Source organism: Aythya fuligula, chromosome 7 (genome assembly GCF_009819795.1).
Source record: "Aythya fuligula isolate bAytFul2 chromosome 7, bAytFul2.pri, whole genome shotgun sequence".
NCBI classification, from domain to species: Eukaryota; Metazoa; Chordata; class Aves; order Anseriformes; family Anatidae; genus Aythya; species Aythya fuligula.
Genome location: NC_045565.1, coordinates 5668069 through 5685791, shown reverse-complemented (window position 1 = coordinate 5685791; position 17723 = coordinate 5668069). Strand labels below are relative to the sequence as shown.

At 45.0% G+C, this 17723-nt stretch overlaps 1 protein-coding gene across 6 annotated transcripts in view; it reads left to right on the top strand.

Moving 5' to 3' along the window:
- Positions 1-17723, top strand: part of MICU1 (mitochondrial calcium uptake 1) — an 88000-nt gene that overhangs the window by 32419 nt on the left and 37858 nt on the right. For 4 of the 6 annotated variants that reach the window (XM_032190915.1, XM_032190912.1, XM_032190913.1 and 1 more), the window contains 2 exons: positions 6122-6165; positions 12708-12719. In XM_032190915.1, coding sequence (XP_032046806.1) covers positions 6122-6165; positions 12708-12719 — 56 coding nt within the window. The remainder of the gene's footprint in view (positions 1-6121; positions 6166-12707; positions 12720-17723) is intronic. The other 2 variants (XM_032190917.1, XM_032190916.1) reach the window with 1 other exon arrangement.

The following is a 17723-nucleotide window of genomic DNA, read 5'->3' as shown; positions in this document are numbered from 1 at the left end:
CTCATAGGAAAATCTGGATCATAGGTTATGGAGGAAGTGCTGGGGCTGCTTTCTCCCTTAGTCATGACTCGGGTGTGCCCTCCGCTGGGGCTGGAGCATCCTGCCTTCATCCCTGGGCGCTCCTTGGAAATCTCTGTCAGGTGGTGGCATGGCCTGCTGTGCTCACAGGTTAATGCTCAAACTGGCATACTGACTCCTCTGTAGCCCTACTGACCCCAAGGCTTTCTGCAAGAGGTATTACGTAGTGTTTTCCTACAGTAGACCTTAAATGTGGATTCATCTGTTCCTAATCCGTTCAGTTTTAAAGGACTCACAGCGCACAAGCTGCCACTCGTCAGCGAGTGCCTTCTCACTGATGTCTGTGCTATTTGATTGAGGGCAAATACCGTGGAATAAAAGCCATGTGGAATACCACAGTGCCTCTGAGTGCCTGCTGCACATAAGAAGTTTTAAACTGCTGATCTACAGAGAGGTCTTACACCTGACAAATTTCTACAGATTATGTATGGGAAAGTTTGGTTTATTGTCAATGAAGTGTCAATTTTAAATTCTCTTTTTTGTTTGGGGAAAATGAATTCTAACTCATTAGCTCGCGTAGGTTGCTTTCTCTTAATAGTTCAGAAAAACTTTCTGCCCTGGCTTTGGCTTCCTGTTTGCTCACAAGCAAGCAGAGAAGCCGTGCTTGACACGCTCCTGCCCAACTGGGAAGTGTCTGCCAGAACAGGCCAAAGAAGAATGGCATCTGTCTGGGAAGCTGCTTGAAGAAAAGTTGTTGTGCTGTGAAGTCCAAGCGCCACTGAAGCGTGGGCAGTGATAGCTGCTCCCTGCAGTCCTGTTTTGTTTTTTTTTCCCTCCCACCTTCTCTTCTACCCAGGAGGTGGCTTGGCTCCCAGGCTGTGTGAGCATCCTGCCTGGTGCTTGTTCCAGACAGTACCAGGAGGTTTTGGTCTTTGTGAGAAGGATTAAAAGAAAAAAAGGCTTTGTGTCTTACAGCAGCACACTGTAACAAAGAGATGCTACACCCAAACTGGTTTTGTTCATCCATCCTTGTTAACGTCCTGAGTTAACCCAAACTCCTGCTGCATGAAAGGTCTTTCAGGATCCACCCTGCTTCGCAGTGGCTCAAAAATGTGAAGTCTTGGAAGTGCAGAACGTGGCAGGTTTCTCTCTTTTTGCTTGTAAGGAACCAGGAACACGCTGTCAAAGCTGTGCCAAAAGCAGCAGCTGTGCCCTGCAACCTCTGCGTGCAGAGCGGTGCTGGAGGAGAGGAGCTGCGAGGGATGGAGCTGATGTCTTCTGGCTGGATCTCTTCAAAGGAGTTGATTGAAGAGGCCACGTTGTTCAGGAGCAGGAGTGTGGCCCTGGCGTACATTTCTGTAGAGTGCAATCTGTGAAAAATATGTAGGTTTATGTAACAGTATGTAAAAATAACGATTTGATTTCAGCTTCATGCAACAGCTCTTCAGGTATAGTAGCACTGGAGTACGCAGAGTCACCTTATGAAATGCTTGGTGCTGGACTTTAAAAAAAACTTCTGGTTTTGTATGACACATAGCAAAAATCTTGTGCTTCAGTGTGGATGCATAGGAGAGGACAGAGCTTCGGTGGCTGAACTGGAAGAATTCTGTGAAATTCTGCACAGAGCAAGGACAAAGGTGTTATTTGGATTGGGGAGCCTAATTCCAGGTTTTTAAGTGTTTTGCTTTTCCTACCTAGACTTAAAGAACAGCTGAGCACAAGGTGGCTTCTGAATTGCCACAATGCTGAGTAGTTTGGGAAACTCAGCTGTCTATGCTGTCCCTCTTGGGAAGCCAAGCAATGTCCCCGATTTCCCTCAGCATCGCTTACACTCAGCTGTGGTGGTTATTTATCTGGGGTTTGATTCCAGCCGGGGCACTTGGCTCCTAGCAGCCCTTTGCAAGAGTGGCATGCTTGTTGTTTTTGCTGCAGAAATATCCTTCTTAGGCCAGGATCATCTCTGAGCCCTCATACTCATGCGAAACACAACGCTGGCGTACAGCTTCAGATGGGAAAACTCAGTCCAGTATTTTCCCCTTCCCTAACCTAGCGTGTTGTGTATGCATGGCCAGCAGGCTCCTCAGTCTTCTTAATTGGGCCTTTTGCTCATCTCCTTACAAGAAAAAGTCCATGCCCTAATAACCAGGGGGAAAGGAAAAGCAGTCGAGTAAATCTTACCCCAACTATGTGGAAAATCTGACAAAGGTATAAAGACTGGAGGGAGTTGGAAAGATTATTCCATCGCAGTGGAAAATCGTTGGCATCCCAGAGGAAATCATGATGGTTTCTAATTCATCTGAAGTGTTTCCTTGGCATAACATTAATCGTTCTCCTGGAAGCTCGTTTGTTAAATAATTCTTAGACCTGCAATCTATAAACTGCTGCCTACAGCTTTCTTTCCCAGGTAACACGAGGAGCTTAGTAACTGGTACGTATTTAGCAGGCACGGTAATTAGTTAGCTTTGAGTGCATCTGTGGGACGCGCATTTTCGTTAATCAATAGAAATATAGCAAGCGTTTGACTTCAGGTTTTTATTAGAGCTGAACAAGAGCAGCAGCAGGTTGTTCCGTGTTTTTTCCCTTTATATCTATTTCCTTTTCTCTAAACCATCCCTCCCGCCTCCAAATGAAAGAAGCAAGCACACAGAGCGAGGCTCTGCTATTGACCGGCCTCTTCCCCCTAGCGTGGCAGGCAGTGAGTGTAAGTCATTTTGATTTATTCGGAAACTTTTTTATTTTTAGTGCTGTGAAACTACCATCAAACAGCTATGAATAGCATCCTGTATTCCTAATATTGGTGATGGAGGGGTGTCAATCTAACCTGAAGCACCACTTAATGGTGATGCCACGTCTTTGGCCTCTCCGTGGCAGCTCCTGATTGTATTTTAGGTACTGTCAATAATCGTAGCAGTAATACAACATGGTACTTAAGGACCACAAATAAGCAGGCTATGGCAGGGAAATTTGGAAATCACTGCAAGTCGTTCAGGCTCCTGCAGAACCTGTGGCTGGGTAAGCAAAAGGAGCGCTGATAATCTGGGTGCGTGGTGAAAGGCGAGGCGTTGTGTGGTGTTTGATGGAAACAAAAGATGTGTTTCAGGATAGGTCATAGCTCTGGGTCTGTTTCCTTCAGGAGGCTGAAGGGGCTGTAATGAGATCACGCTGAGGAAGGCTGTGGTCTGGGCTTTGGCATGGGATGACTTTGCAGGAGAAATCTCAGCCTGCAAAATGAGTTTATACTGGGCTTGTGTTCAAGCGATACTGTGTGTTTCAGACAGTGTGCTAAGGAGCTGTTTCATTTCTCTTTGTAGAGTTCGAGTCCATTACCTCGGCTGAATGGCTTGCTGAAGGCTTCATACCAAAAAATTGTTCCCCATCTCGTGCCTTGGGTGCTCTTAGTGTTTTCTCTGTGTGGTGCAGGGGCTGTGTCACACCACAATGAGCACCGGAGCCCAACTGGAGAGGCTCCGCGGGGAGCCTTTGTGGTGCACCTTGTGCCTTCCAGCAGCAGGGGCGTTTAATGACAGGCACTCCCTGAAACAATTTCTGGCTTTCATTGTCATCTCCTGGAAGAAATCCTTTAATCCTCTTCTGGGAGAATGGCACTTCAGCCCCTGCTTGTGCTGGAAAAGCACTTCTGCTGTGAAGTGTGCCTATTAGCTCGTGCTCCTGCAGCTCCTCAGTAACAGCCCAGCCGGGGGATACTTGCTTCGTGAACCCAGCCTGCATGTCGTTCACTGAATCCTGCAGAGGTCTTAACTTAGCACGCTGCCTTTTGAATAACAGAAATGTAATAAGTAATGTTCTTTGCTTTCCTTGTTCAGATTTGATTGTCGTCTTTCACACAGCGCTTCCATTTTGCTGGCTCCCACATCGGCTTTCCAGCCTTATGCATACCTTGAGTTTCTGCTGTAAAAGTCTTTGAGGAAAAGCCTTTTTTTTTTTTTTGTATGTAATGTAAAGAAGGAAGAACACAGGTATCAGGAGTGTTTGGTTTCCTTTTGTTCACTTTTAAGATTAAGGACTTGCGGAAAAACACATAGCTAAACCTGTAAAAAAAAAAAAAAAAAAAAAGGAAAAGGGGAAGTGTGTGCAGTAAAAGTGTGTGCCTTGGATGTATATATGCCTTTGTGGCTTAACTTTCACAGTTCTCATTAATTTGGTCAGGAGCTATGGAGCTATTGCAAGGGGAATTTTATAGGTGAATTTAAGTGTGGAGCTTAGGTAATGCAGCAGAGAAGGGATATTGTGCATAGCCGCGAGTCAGGATGAGCATAAAACACCAACGTGAACTGACATTCCTGTGCCAGCAGTATGTAATGCTGTCTTCCAGTGTGCCCTGATATAGCAACGTGGAAAAGGACAGCAAAAGTGACACATTTTTGTGCTGCATTTTTGGGCTTTTTGGGTGTTATTTGGCTGTTTTTAATAACTTCCTATACATACATACAAAATCCTGTAAGGATTTGTGTATATATCAAAGAAAGCACTCGTTCATCTTTGCTTCCTGTTCATCCCATGAACATCCATTCATTTTGGGTCATCTTTGAAACCTGTTTGCGTTCCTAATAGTGTCCAGTTTGAGGGGTTTTGCCATTAAGATGTACCTTCTGGTTTTGTCTTATGACATTTTTTAGCATTCTGTGAGCATGTATATAATGCTGGCCTGCCAGGGATATGTTTTAGGGCATCATCTAGTATATATGTATAAGCACATTGTATTAAACAAAACCTGCCTTGAAATGTGACAATATATATCCTCCTGCATTTATGCACACAACTTTGAGGAGGAACAAAATTCTTCCAAGGAAAAGAAGATTAAACTCAGAAAGTGCTTGAATATGCAATTTTCTGGCTGTTGTCAGGCGCACAAAATGGTGAGAAGGTGCTTTCTGGCTTGAATATTCACAAGTGCAGAAAGCCCTCTGACAGCTGTCTTGACCTCTGAAATTGGTGATGGGGGAGTTTTAGCTGCTTTGGTTCAGAAAGGTTGAGGAGGTCACCCTGGAGTGATGAGCAACTCCATTTTCTGCACTGCACCCATTATGAACCTTTTCAATAGATGAGAAGTGTTTTATTATCCTCCTCCACACGCAGGTGATGCGGCAGGCTGCTCACCGCTCCTCCAAATGAGATAGAAGAGGTTTTATTTAGTTTTTCCATCTTTTTTCTAATTTAAATTGAAAAGAGCAATCGATAATTATCATAAACAGTGGCAGAAAATTCAGGGGATGTGGCTGTTCCTTGGGGTTTTATTCTTCAGAAAACTGAAAATTGGCCCTTGTGCTCCTGAATTACTGGAAGCGCTCGGTTCGAGTTCTGCTTAATCTCTTCTCGGGATGCATCTTGCTGAATTTGTATTGCAGAGCTCCAATAATTAATCTTTCTGATGTTTTTGTGATCTTGCTCATCTGTGCATTCATCAGTATATGTGCAGCCTTCTGGGCATGGCTCATCAGATGGAGGGCTCTGCTCCTTAACTCCGCAAATGCTTTTTTTTCCCTTAATAGGGGTAAGAAAAAATACTTTTGTGATGGTATGAGATCGAATTTACTAGTACAAATAAGCTCCCTCCAAAATACCCTTCTAGCTAAAGCACTCACTAATACAGTTGCATCTCTTCACCTGACTGCTCATGAACAATTTGATATGAAAATACAAACGAGGCTTGGATTTATATGAAGAATTCCCAATTATGCAAACAATTCTGTTCTTCCATTTGTGAACCACTGAAAAAATGGTACTGAAAACAAAAGTTTTATCAATGTGCATTGACTTGGGGTATTGTGGGCAAAATTTTTACCTGTTAACAGCAGGAATCTCCCTGTTTGAGGTGGGTGTTTCAGACTTGAGAGAGGTGCTGGCAGCCGTGCTGCTATTGTCCCTGCAAGATGAGGATTTTCTTTTCTGATCTTATGAATTTGTCTTTTGTGATCAAAGTGCATTGTGCAAGGAACTAAAACTTTTCTTTCACCTTGTACTTCCCAGTGATGGTATTCACACTGTTTTACTTCCTAATCCCCATTGAACCAGAAAGCCCAAGAAATGCTTGCTTTTGTGCTCCAAGACCATTTTTTAAAAATAGCTTTCTTTTCTCTTTCAGATCTGGGGCTGGATCAGTTCATAGTGAAGCGCTATGATGGGAAGGTGAGCACATCAGACCAAATGTATATTGTTCAATAACCTCTGTAACCTGGAGTGCTTTATTATCTCAATATAGGTGTAAATTCAAGCATTGTCTAGGCTTCCAGTTGTTTGGTAGCATTGCAGTGTTTTTATATAATGACAGTGAATGAGAAATGTTTTTATGAAAGGTGACTTCACTCAATGTTGACAATCAAAACATTTCTGCCCCTTTTAAGTACTGGTATGCCAGGAAATGTTATGTTGTAATCACATTTCCTCACTGCTGCTTTATGACCGAGAGCCCCATAAGCTATGCATTTTCAGGGAAAACTCACTTGACTCTTCCCTTCCAGATTTGTCTCCAGTTTCCTGGAGACGCTCGATTCTTCCTGCATCCCCAGCATGTATTTCTACTCCATCGAATCCCCTCACTTCATTCCCCTTTTGAACCCTAGGTCCTTTCTGCAGTGGTACACAACTGTTCTGGATGTTTGTGCTGTCGTGGTACGTGTTGGTAAAATGCTGAGCATGCTCTGATGTAGTTTTGTCTGTGTAAATGGGGCACGTAGCATCCGACCTGTCGTTATACAGATGGGAGACTCGATTAACCACACCATAAACCCCACTGGTACAGAGGTAGCTCTGGCCCCAGGACTACCAGCCCATAGTGACGTGCTGCAGATGCCTGCAGGTTTGTTTTCCGTTATGTCATCGTGGGCACGTCCTGGTACTGCAGCTTTCAGCAATGTTTTCTTTTCCTCTGCGTCATCTGGAAATCAAACTTGTGTTTTTCCGAAGCAAAGTCAGCACCTGATCCCCTCCTTGCTGTAGTGATGTACCTGATGCGTCAGGCGCTTCCCGAAAGCTTCAACAAAGAAACCTGGCTTTAAAGATTAACATACAACGCAGCAAGGGCTGAATGCCTGCAGTTCCCTGTCTTCCTTCGTTTAGTAGGGAAAGGTGATCAAACACCTGAGGTCCCTGTCACCTGTGGTGTGCAAGTGTTCTGCTTGCCCAGGCAGCAAAGCAAATCTTGCGTGAAAAACAGGCACTTGGAAGGTGGTGGTTTGGCAGCTGGTTTTGATGCAAAAAACTGAATCATGAACACTTCTTGTCTTCCCCACTGCCACAACCACTGTATCTGCTTTTCAACCTTCCAAAAAATAAAGCACGTATTTTCTTTGCAAGGTACCAAAAGTTTCTCTGTTCTGTGGCTGGTTTACATCAGCTCGCTTGCATCGCTTTATCTTGTCAAGCTATCATGTTCCTCCCTGAGGCTTTACATAAACAAGATTTGTTTGTAGGGCAGAAAAGCTGAAAGCCACACTTTTTCTTGCTAATAGTTCTTCTGTTCCTGAGCACTCTGCCATCAGGTCTTATCATATTGGGGACGAGATCAAGGCAAACAGTTTGGACTCCACTTTTTGTGACGTGTCTCAGCACTGAGGACTTGAATCACGACCCCATCGGGGTGATGGACGCAGTTACTGCAGAGAACCCCATTCGGTGGTGAGCATCTCTGAAGGGTGGAGCCCTTTGTCCTGGTAGCCTTACACACTAACCATCCTCCTCTCTGACCTGTAGGCAAGTGAAGTTGTTTTATACAACTTGGAGGTGTCAGAGCTGCGCTTGGACATCCCCACACTCTGATCTGGGGAGCCTGGAAATGAGGCAGCAGGCTTAGGGTACTGCAGCAGACTTCATTATCTTCTCCCAGGACCTATTTTTCCATGCTCTAATAACAGCCTGGAAGCAGCCCGCTCTGTGGGAAGCGAAGAAATAAAGGTTCTTGTTTGGCTGCCTGGCTGCTTACAGCTGCCTTGGGACTGGCTGAGTGCCTCTGGCTGTTAGGGTCGTGGTGATGTCCAGGTGAGACAGGAATGTGAGGAGAGCTTTAAAAAAAAATTGGCCTTGGCTCTCCCTTGGTAAAGGAAGAAGCTGACAGTAGATGGATGTGTCTGGTAGCATCTTCTCCTCGCTTTATTGCTTGCTTTGGGTTTCAGCTTAAAACAAACAGCCTGTACTCAGTGAAGCACCACCTGAGGTGCTGTGAGACTGACCCTTCTCATCCAAGTTTGGCCGCATAGCGGCACCCAAGGGATAAAATCCTTTTGCATCTCTTCCTCCTTGCCTGTTTCCACCTGCTTATTCCTCCTGGGAGGCAAATCCTTCTTGCTCTGCCTGGAGATGACTTCCCCAGCTGCGGCTCTGCCTTGGTGGAGATGCCGTTCTGGCGCTCTCCTTTCATGCGTTGGCAGAGATGATGAGCTCGAGCAGAAGGCTGGGAGGTCTGCTGTTCCCTTAAGCATCCTTACAGATGTCCCGTGGAGGCAATGGGACCTGTGGCCCAGGCATGCACTCAGAAATTAATAGGCTTGTGCACTGGAAATTTCCTCTGCCTTTTTAAGGTGAAAAGATTGAGCTTTCAGACAGACAAGCTGTGCTGCGAAAAAGAACTGGGAATATGCAAGCTAGGTACTGCTGAAGAGTAGAAAGGATTAATTTTGTTTCCAAGCAAAGGTTTGTGCCCAGGGTTGCAGGTAAATAAACTTTTTCACTGATTCTTTCTATAAATCAACATAACAGCTGTGCAGCCAGTTGCATTTTACATGCATAGCACGGTACAGAGTTTCAAGTATTGGTGTGAATTTTGAGCATGAATGGTTGAGATGTGAACGCCACGCCATTAGGATGCAGGTACGAGTTGCTCTTTTCACAGCACAAGTCTCAAGGGTTAAATCCTGCTGGGCTGCCACTTGTGAGATTTTAACACTGATGGGGATTTGAGATGGCTTACCAGCTCTGATTTACTTAAAACTACAATTTACTTAAAACTACAAGAACAAGTGAGTGGCTGCTGTGCAGTGAGTGGGACTGGTCTTGCCAAAGGATTTTCAGGGATGTGCCTCTTCTGTAATTGTGTGGGGCTCCTGAGGCATCTCGCTGTGCATGGGTTTGAATGCTATGCTGAAACTACAATATTTCTATATTTCTTTTTTTTTTCCCCCTCTTCCTGCTCCTTTTTAGTGATAATTCAGAGAGTGGCTGGAGAGGGAGGTAAATGTTACTGCCTTATTAACGGGAGCTGGGCTCCTGTAATCTGAGCCTGGATAGTTTTCCTCCGCTCATTATGAGGCCGAAAACCCAAGAGACATTCATCCAGTGAATCCAGAAAATCCGTGGTCAGATCTGTTTGCCTACATGAACTCAGTTTTCTTTGAAACGCTGAGTGCTCAGGGAGGCAGCGCTGTCTCTGGCTCTGGTTTTGTTTGTTTGTTTCACCCCCAGGCAAGCAAGCCTCAGGAAACTAGAAGAGAAGAGGTATCGATCGCTGTTCATTCAGTAGGAGGGAGAAATAGATCAGTTTGTCAACATTTCAGAGCGTTCATATTAAGCCTGAACACCGTTTAAGTACCTTCCCGTGATAGTTTTAGTGAAAAGGCTGACGTGAGACCAGGCAAAATCTAACTTGCAGCCTTGGATGCTGTGAAGTTAAGACGCTCAGACTGCAGTTGTTCATCTGCTCCATTTTTAAACTGTTTCTTCTTCTTGCAGTCTGGCTGCGGAAAGCAAACGCTTTCCTTAACCCATCAGCTAAGCACTGTGCTCATCAGTGCTGCAGCAGCAATCTCTTGTCCCTGATGTTGTACCATCTTGAAAGGTGTCCCTCTTGTTCAGGGCAAAGTCCTGTTCAATTACAGATGTGCTGCTCCCCCCCGTTGTGTCATGTTCATCAGGGCTTCAGAGCAAGCAGTTTGGAGAGTGACGTGGAGGTTTTCTTCCTGCATCAGGCTTTAAAATCGATGTGTTGTTCTGTGCCACCACTAATTGCTTGCATCCTTGCTTAGCAAGATGATAGTGATAAACAAGCTCTCACGTTACTAAAGGGAAGTAAGTCTCATAGCACCCATCGTGTGGCATAAGCTTTGCTGGTGTTACACACATTGTAATATGGGTTTTGTTAAAAAAAAAAAAAAAAAAAAGTCCTTTTTCATGCACTGTTTACTCTGTTCTCTTGGCTTATGCATTAATGATTGACAAGCTTCATCTTCTGAAGTGATGCTGTTAGCAGTGGTCCTCTAAAGTGAGCTGCACGTCCACCTTGTTCAGAGCAAAGCCGTGCCCTGTCTGTCACCTGTGCAGACAGAGGAGCCTCTGCTTGCTGCGGTCCCCATCCTGCTGAGCCACAGGAGGGAGCTTTCAGCAGCACAGCCTGAGCTAAAGGGGTGAGTGGAGGCAGAAAATGGATGTGGTGGAGGCACAACATAGAAAAAAACCTGCCTGGCTTGTTAGTTTCAATACTGAGTAAACTTGACTTGCCCTTTTTGTTCTCCTGTTGGGAAAATGTCTTGCTGCTGCTTAATATGAACAAAAGCCCCCTGAGTTACCAGCAACAGCTTGCCTGCATGCAACCACTGCTGCAGGAAGTAATAAGGGCTTTCACTGCCCTCTGATTAAGCTTATGAATTAAGTATTTCCTGCCAGCAGTTGGATTTACATCCCTAGATGTTTTGGGATGCCCTGGAGTACCACACAGCAATAACAAAATGAAGGGAAGGGCAGATACTTGAGTTTCTGTGCCTAATCCTTGCAGAAATTTTCCCTCCCTGGTTATCAAGAATTCAGGCCCTACCAGAGGTGGTAGGGTTGCCAGTAGCCTGCAGACATCCATTGCAGTCCTCACCACTTCACACAAGGGAAGGTGGTCAATTTTGAAGCATGTCTGGATGTTCTGGCTGCTCACTTACATTGTAAGTTTGTGTTGTGCTTTATGTTGGCTATTTGTTTAAAGTACACCTGTTTCCATGTTGATTTTCCTTGATGTTCTCATTGAGCTTGAAGTGTAAGGAGAGGAGAAAGAGGTAAGGACCACTGAAACATCTGAAACTCACTTCCACCATGAAGAGCCTCTCTGATCATAGCTCAGTCTGTTATGCAGGTGGGCAGGCTTGTGTAAGGGGCTAGGATGAGGTTTAGCTTAACCAAGGCCCTGTAAGTGCAGGTGTGGGCCCAGGGAAAGGGGAGTTGCCCTGCAAGTGAGCCTTTTAGGGCTGCTGGGAATTAATACAAGAGGAAGATTTCATGCCAGGTGACTTAAAGAGCGTCTCAGGTGCCAGGAAGAACCCCCCCAGAAAGGACTGGAGGAAGATGGATTATCCTTAGTATAGGTTTTTCTAGCGGATTGAAAGATCTTGCTGCTAATTTTGAAAATATAGAATAAAAAGGGGCCTTTATTCATTAGCTAGAATTTCTGGGCTCCCTTGCTTTGTGTATGATCTCAGGCTGGGACATGGGAGCCGGCAGAGTGGCGTGAGCTGCTGTAGACCCAGGCTTGTCATGAGGCAAGCTCCAAGTCCTGCTTTCATTCGGGAGCCTGACGCTGGATGAGAGCTCTGAGTTACTGTGGTGTTCAAGTGCCTCTGAAACCTCCCTTCAGAAGGATGCAGCATAACGTGCATGTGCAGTTGACTTACTGAGCTCATTAGCTGAGCGAGATCCTCAGTACTTTTCCTTAGATGCAATGAAGCAGTCGAGGAGTTGTGTAAACTCAACTGTACGAGCTCCTGCCACTCTCATGCATAGGAGTGATTGAAATAAGCAGCTGGAACTGGTCACACCAGGACTCTGTCTGGTTTATGCCTTGGAGATACCTTGAGGCGTTCGCCTATCCTGCTCTGTCATCCATGCAAAACATCAGTGCCTAATGTCAGATTTCCTGCTTTTACATTTCTTTACCTTCTGGCTTTACCTAGAGCCAGTCGTGCTTACATAACGAGCAGGGACATGTTATACAGGTAATAACCTCACTCTTCTGAACCTAAGTTCTCCAGCATGCCCCAAAGTGTTCTGACTAGCTGGTGGAAGATGACTCCTTCCCATCACTTAGCAAAAGCAAGCAGAGACGCTGATCTTGTGAAATAGCAGCAGACCTGTGATTTGAACTAATGTGCTCCTCCTCCACCTCGCTGACACCACTGCCCATGTTTGTGGGTTTCTTTGCTCGTTAGCTTTCTTCTCCCAGCCACATGTGGCCCTCGACTGCTTTGCTTGGCAGCTTTGATTTACTTTTCTGATCCTCACTGCCACTTACTGTGTGCAGTTCACCAGGACCTGTGTGGATACTAACCTGCAGGTTCTTCTCTTGTTTTTTGAAAAAAAAAAAATAATCAAAGAGAACACTTAATTACATTTAACACAGGGTAATTGCACGGCACACAAACATCCCCGTAGACATGTGTGTTGCTTTACCTCCACATACAGAACACTTCATCCTCTCCTGCCTCCTACCAAGCGGTTGTGTCCTGTTCGTATGTCTGGAGCTCTACTTGCTGTTGCCTTGTGCCACTAATTCTCTTGCTTGTTTTCACAGGGTTCATTGGGCAGATCCCTCTAACGTGCTCTGGTTGCTGTCTGTGCTCTTTTATTCTGGTTTCTAGGTATCCAGCGGGGTTTCTTCCAGATACTAATCCGTGATACTTGTGTCTTATTTCTAATGATGGCTTTGGTGTAACCAAGCATTCCCTCGTTTTCTTCCCTTCTCTAACCCTCTCCCCTTCCACCAGGATTTCTGGCAGGTACAAAGCAGACAGCATGTGCTTTAATTACTTTGTGCTTCAGACCTCATGATACGCACTTTTCATGTAAAAGGGACAGTGTATGCTGCCCCCTTTTCCCTGCTCCTTTATGAAATAATCCTGAAGGCATTCTCAATACGTGGCCAAAAGGATTTATGTCCAATACTCTAGCCTGGGTTGCTCAGAACGAAGTCCTCAGGGTAACTTTTAGTAATAATGGAAGCATCTTCGAGCAGTGCTCCAAGGTGTATCTCCCTGTCCTCCTGTTTCCTTCCTGCCTTTTGAGGCCTCTGACTTGTTTCCAGTCTTATTAGCAGCAGAGGGCTGGTTGTGTTGGAAAAAGATGGTTTTTGCTTGAAGCCGTGGAGTTATTTTTGTTTTGTGGGAAAGGAGAGGCATTGCCCTGGCCAAAGCTTTTTACAAGCTTGAGGGAGATGTCAGGTACTTGAATACGTGTGAGTTAGATGAAGGTGATTTTTGCAAACTTGCCTGAGGTTTTCAAAGGTACAGAACTATGTAGGGTGAACTGCATTCAGAAATAGTTGCTCAGGAAGATATTTAGATGCTAGAGTTCATAAAAAGGCTTCTGGGAAGAGGAGCTAGGAAGCAGAGAGAAGATCTTTTAGTGTTAGTAAGTAAAGAGGGAAGTGTACCCTGAATATGTAGTTTTTGCTGACTTTCCCTCTGGTTTTCATTGATTTCACAGCATCAGAGGGCAAAGTAAAAGCATTCTGTGCAGAACTGTTTCCCCACGTGCTTTCACACTGGATTTGTTCATGGCAAAGGACATTTCTGAGTGTACTGCAGCCTGAGATGCATCCTGATATTCCATCTGGGGACCTGAACAGACATTTACATTCAAGGGTGTCGGAGGTCAGCTCATTTCAGAAGCATGGTTTGGGACACCAGAGACCTCATTTTAATCCTCGCCCACCAAATTTCCATGGCAAATGCTGCTGTGGTCCTACAGGCACCTTGTGTCTGGGCTGGAGCACAGCTTCATTTCCCAAGCATCGCCTGCCCTTTGTACTTAACGGGGGAAAAAAAGAGTGTGATGGTGTAATAAAAACAGTCCTGGGCTGCAGCAGTGTGGGGAAGCTGCTATTGTGCAAGCAACCCGAGCGCTGCTCCTCCTCAGCTTGGATTATTTGACTTAGAGAGAGGAACTTTGAAAATACAGCTCCATTTTGGGCAGAATCGAGGCGAGGGCTGAGCCAGCTGTAGGAAAGCAGCACAGCCTGTTGTTCCTGGAGAGATCTTCTCGCTCCTAATTAGCGCAGTGAGGAGGCCAGGAGAGCTGGGTTAGCTGTGCCGCCGTCGTGTGAGCAGCAGGATTAGGAGAGCTTCATCTCCTGTGGGTTTTGGTAGAAAATCTATGGGCTGCAGAAGTTTGTCTTCAGCACTGAGGATTTTTTTTTCTTTTCCCCTGTGTGAAAAACAATCCAAGCTTGCAGATGAGACCTCCTTTAAGCTCCTATTTGTGAGAGATTTTGGGCAACCTGAATAAATTGCAAATGTGTGGTCAACAGAGAACAAATATTACTCTGAAGGAGCTGTTCCTAAGCAGCCATTATGGCCAAAAATGACCTTACGTAAGACTCCAGTGGTTTGTTTGGAGCAGCAGAAAGCGAGTCCTGGATGCACAACCCTAATTCCTGAGGGAGCCCACCTTGTTACTCTGCCGAGGACTGCGGCACCGCAGCGGAGGGGAGCAGCAGTGTAGACTGTCCCTTTTCAGAGGCATTCCCTTCTGCTTTCCCAGCAGGGGTTCCTCCTGTGCATGACTGGTTTTGCTGCCTGTGAAGGGTCTGGGAAGTCTGTGTCTCTTTCCTTGGTTGTTCAGAATGCTGGCCTTGCGTTTCAGGTGCCCTTGGGTTGGAAAGGTGGTGAACATTCACAGCCTTGCTGGAAGGAGCGGATGCAAATGTCTCTTTCCAGTCCCAGGAGACCACCCGTAGGAATCATTGCTGCCTAATTTCTGATTCTGTATGTGTCCAAATTCAAATTTGGAGGGAAAGATATATGCAGAACAACTTCATCTATGTCCAGGTGTGAATTTGGGGCCCGCTGTGTATACAGATAAACAAATCACCCCAGAAGGAGACGGTTTTTAAAAGCTCTTTATTAAAATGCACTCGTGAGAGGTCCTGAGCTGCAGTATTTATCAGCTGCAGGCACATTATAAGCATCTTCCTGTGCTCTAACACCCACCTCCATTTGCCATGCAGACTCTGTTTGCATTTGCCTGTGTTAATATGTAGACTTCATAATAAATTACCTCGAGCTGCTCCTAATGCAAGCTTCTCCACTGCCAAAGGAGGCTTGGGTTGGTTTCCTGGGCTGTAATGACTTCCATCACAACCCTCAATTCGAAAATGTTTATTTCTTCAGCAATACAAAAGTGATATAAAATCCCAGGAGGGGTGTAAAATGACATTTCCCATCCCCATTATAAAGTTAGCTCTAAAGAAAGGAAATTAAAGCCAATTCTAAACCCCCTTATTCTCTCCCAAATCCCTTTTCGTCCCTGTTTCGTAGCACAGAGGGACCTGCCCTGCCTGTTTCTCCCCATAGGGCTTTTGAATATTTGGGCTGAAAAACTCCATGTTTTAGTCTGCTTCTGAAGGCCTTTTTGGGGTTATTTATTTGTAGGGGAGCTCTCTGCTGTGTTAAGCACTGAGTGTCAGGCTGTACACCAGCACCATGCACTAATAGTGCGTAATCACCACGTGCACTGCTCCATGTTCTGTGCACAAGCAGTAATGGGTGTTCCCCCCCCAGAAAATTCCCTAGCTCATCAGTATTGGCTGTGTTAAGCTGGAGGATTTAACCAGTGAGTTTAAAACGCAGCTGGTGTTTATAGGGGAAATAAAAGTAGGCAGGAGATTTGCGAGATCTCAGGGGGTTGCTCTCTATAAAATCCATCTCAGGCAAACACGCTTTTAGATTACCAGCTCCCCTTGCTTCGTAGAGATACTTCATTTTTAGAGACGCGTATCCCCAAACTGCAATGATAGGGAAGGTCATGTTCACCTTATAAAGCCAGCAAACTCAGAACAAGTGAAGAAATTTTGAGCAAACGTACCCTACAGATATCATACAACCCCTACTGCAGGGTGACAAAAAAAAAAGACCATTTCTTTTCACACTGAGCGCTGTGTTTTGACTTTTCCTCTGCCTATTGCTACCCATAAAAGAAATGAACGAGGAGATGTCTTTAAAGAGCTTGTATAATTGAGGGTGGTCAGTTGGGACTGAAAGAGAACTGCTTTGCAGCAAGCTGGCTTCACCATTCCAAATATTCCTGGTTTTATATCAGGTAGTACTGGTAACCTTCAGGTTTGTTTTTAAAAAAGGGAACAAACGCAGTATGATGACACTTGTGAATAGGAGATTGCTATGGCTCACCCCAAATTCCTCACTTATTTACAAAATCTTGCATGCACTTAGATTTTTTTCCTGTTGTTTGGGAAGGCATCAGTCACTGGTAAGTGTTCACACAAGGCAAGAAATTCCCGAAGCTCTGGCGCGCCTGAGCACAAAGGTGGTAGCGAAACACAGCCACGTTACATGAATAAATGTGCCACGTGCATGTTTTTTTCCTCCAGATTGAAACACAAACTGTCAATGTTAAGTGGCTCACCAAGAATATGCTCTTCCCAAAGAGGCCAATCAAGTGTTTCTCGTTAAGGAGCTTTGGAAATGGATCTGCGAGGGTTTTGCTGATGGGGCTTTTCTAGCTGCATGTTAGGAGCGCAGAGCAAGCACTGACACTGCACTGGGTGACCATCTCTGCCTTTACAGAGAAGGCAACTGTTAATTTGCAAAACTACATCTTTTTCTGGATTTGCTTAATTAAGCATTAACCAGATTGGGCATGTGCTTTGGTGCTTTAACCACAGCTTATTCCAAGTGATGGCACGTCTGCAGTGCTCGCCCTGTGCAGCAGTATTGGCGCAGGGCTCCATCCCTCCCCAACACGTTTCACTCTTCATTCAGCCCTGGAAAAGTCATTTTTTAACCCAAAGTAGAGGTCATGGTTAGCAAGCAAAGGAATGAACAAATGTTTGTGTTTTTTTTCCCCAAAAAATTGTTTGTACCTGGAAGCTTTGGTTCAGCTCGTGTATGTTTGCCCGTGCCTGGAAGCTGTATCATGTATTTGGCTTGAGGGATGCTCCAGTAATTCATTGGTTTTGGGGCAGAATATGTGAAGTTTGTGTTATATTTTTGGGTGCTTTGCCTGCTTGTGATCTCCGTTCATAAACACAAGTCTGGGGGACTGTCTGCATATGGCTTGCAACTTCATTTTCTGCAGCACAAGGATCTGGGGGAGGCTGTTGGCTGTTACTGGGTGCCACTGAAATGTATGTTTAACCCACATGGCTTAAAAAACTGGGGGCAAAATATCAGTTTTTTCATTAGAGGCACTTGTCTTTGAGCTGCTGATTGCTGGGCTTGGGTCTGGATTGGGAAGGGCAAAACCAAGCTTTGTATTTCCAAAAACAGCTACGTTTTTTTTTTTTTAACCTGTTGTTGGTGTTTGGTGATATCGTAAGATAATTTGCCTGAGTATAATGACTTGTTCCACCAAGACTGGCAGCTTCTCACTGAACTTAGAGCCATGCTTGTGCTGAAATCAATGGTATATTTGGTTTTCTTTTCCTTTTTTTGTACCTGTTAATCTGGATGCTTGCTTGTGTGCTTGTTTAATACAAATTTACTGCCTGGTTAAAGAAGACATCATAACTGTTGACCCTTCCTGGGCCTTGCTCACCTGTGGATGCTGAGTTGCGGGCGTGTTTTGGGCACTGCTGAATGATTTTAATCAATGTGCTGGTTCTGGGAATGGGTTTAACAGGGAGAAAAAAACAAAAAACAAAAAAACAAAAAAAAAACTTAAATTGAAGATGTTTGACTTGTCACTGAGCGCTTTGAAGATTAGATACAGATCAGACAGAAAAGGGCAAGAAATGTGAAAGCTGAGATGGATAACTGAACACGTAA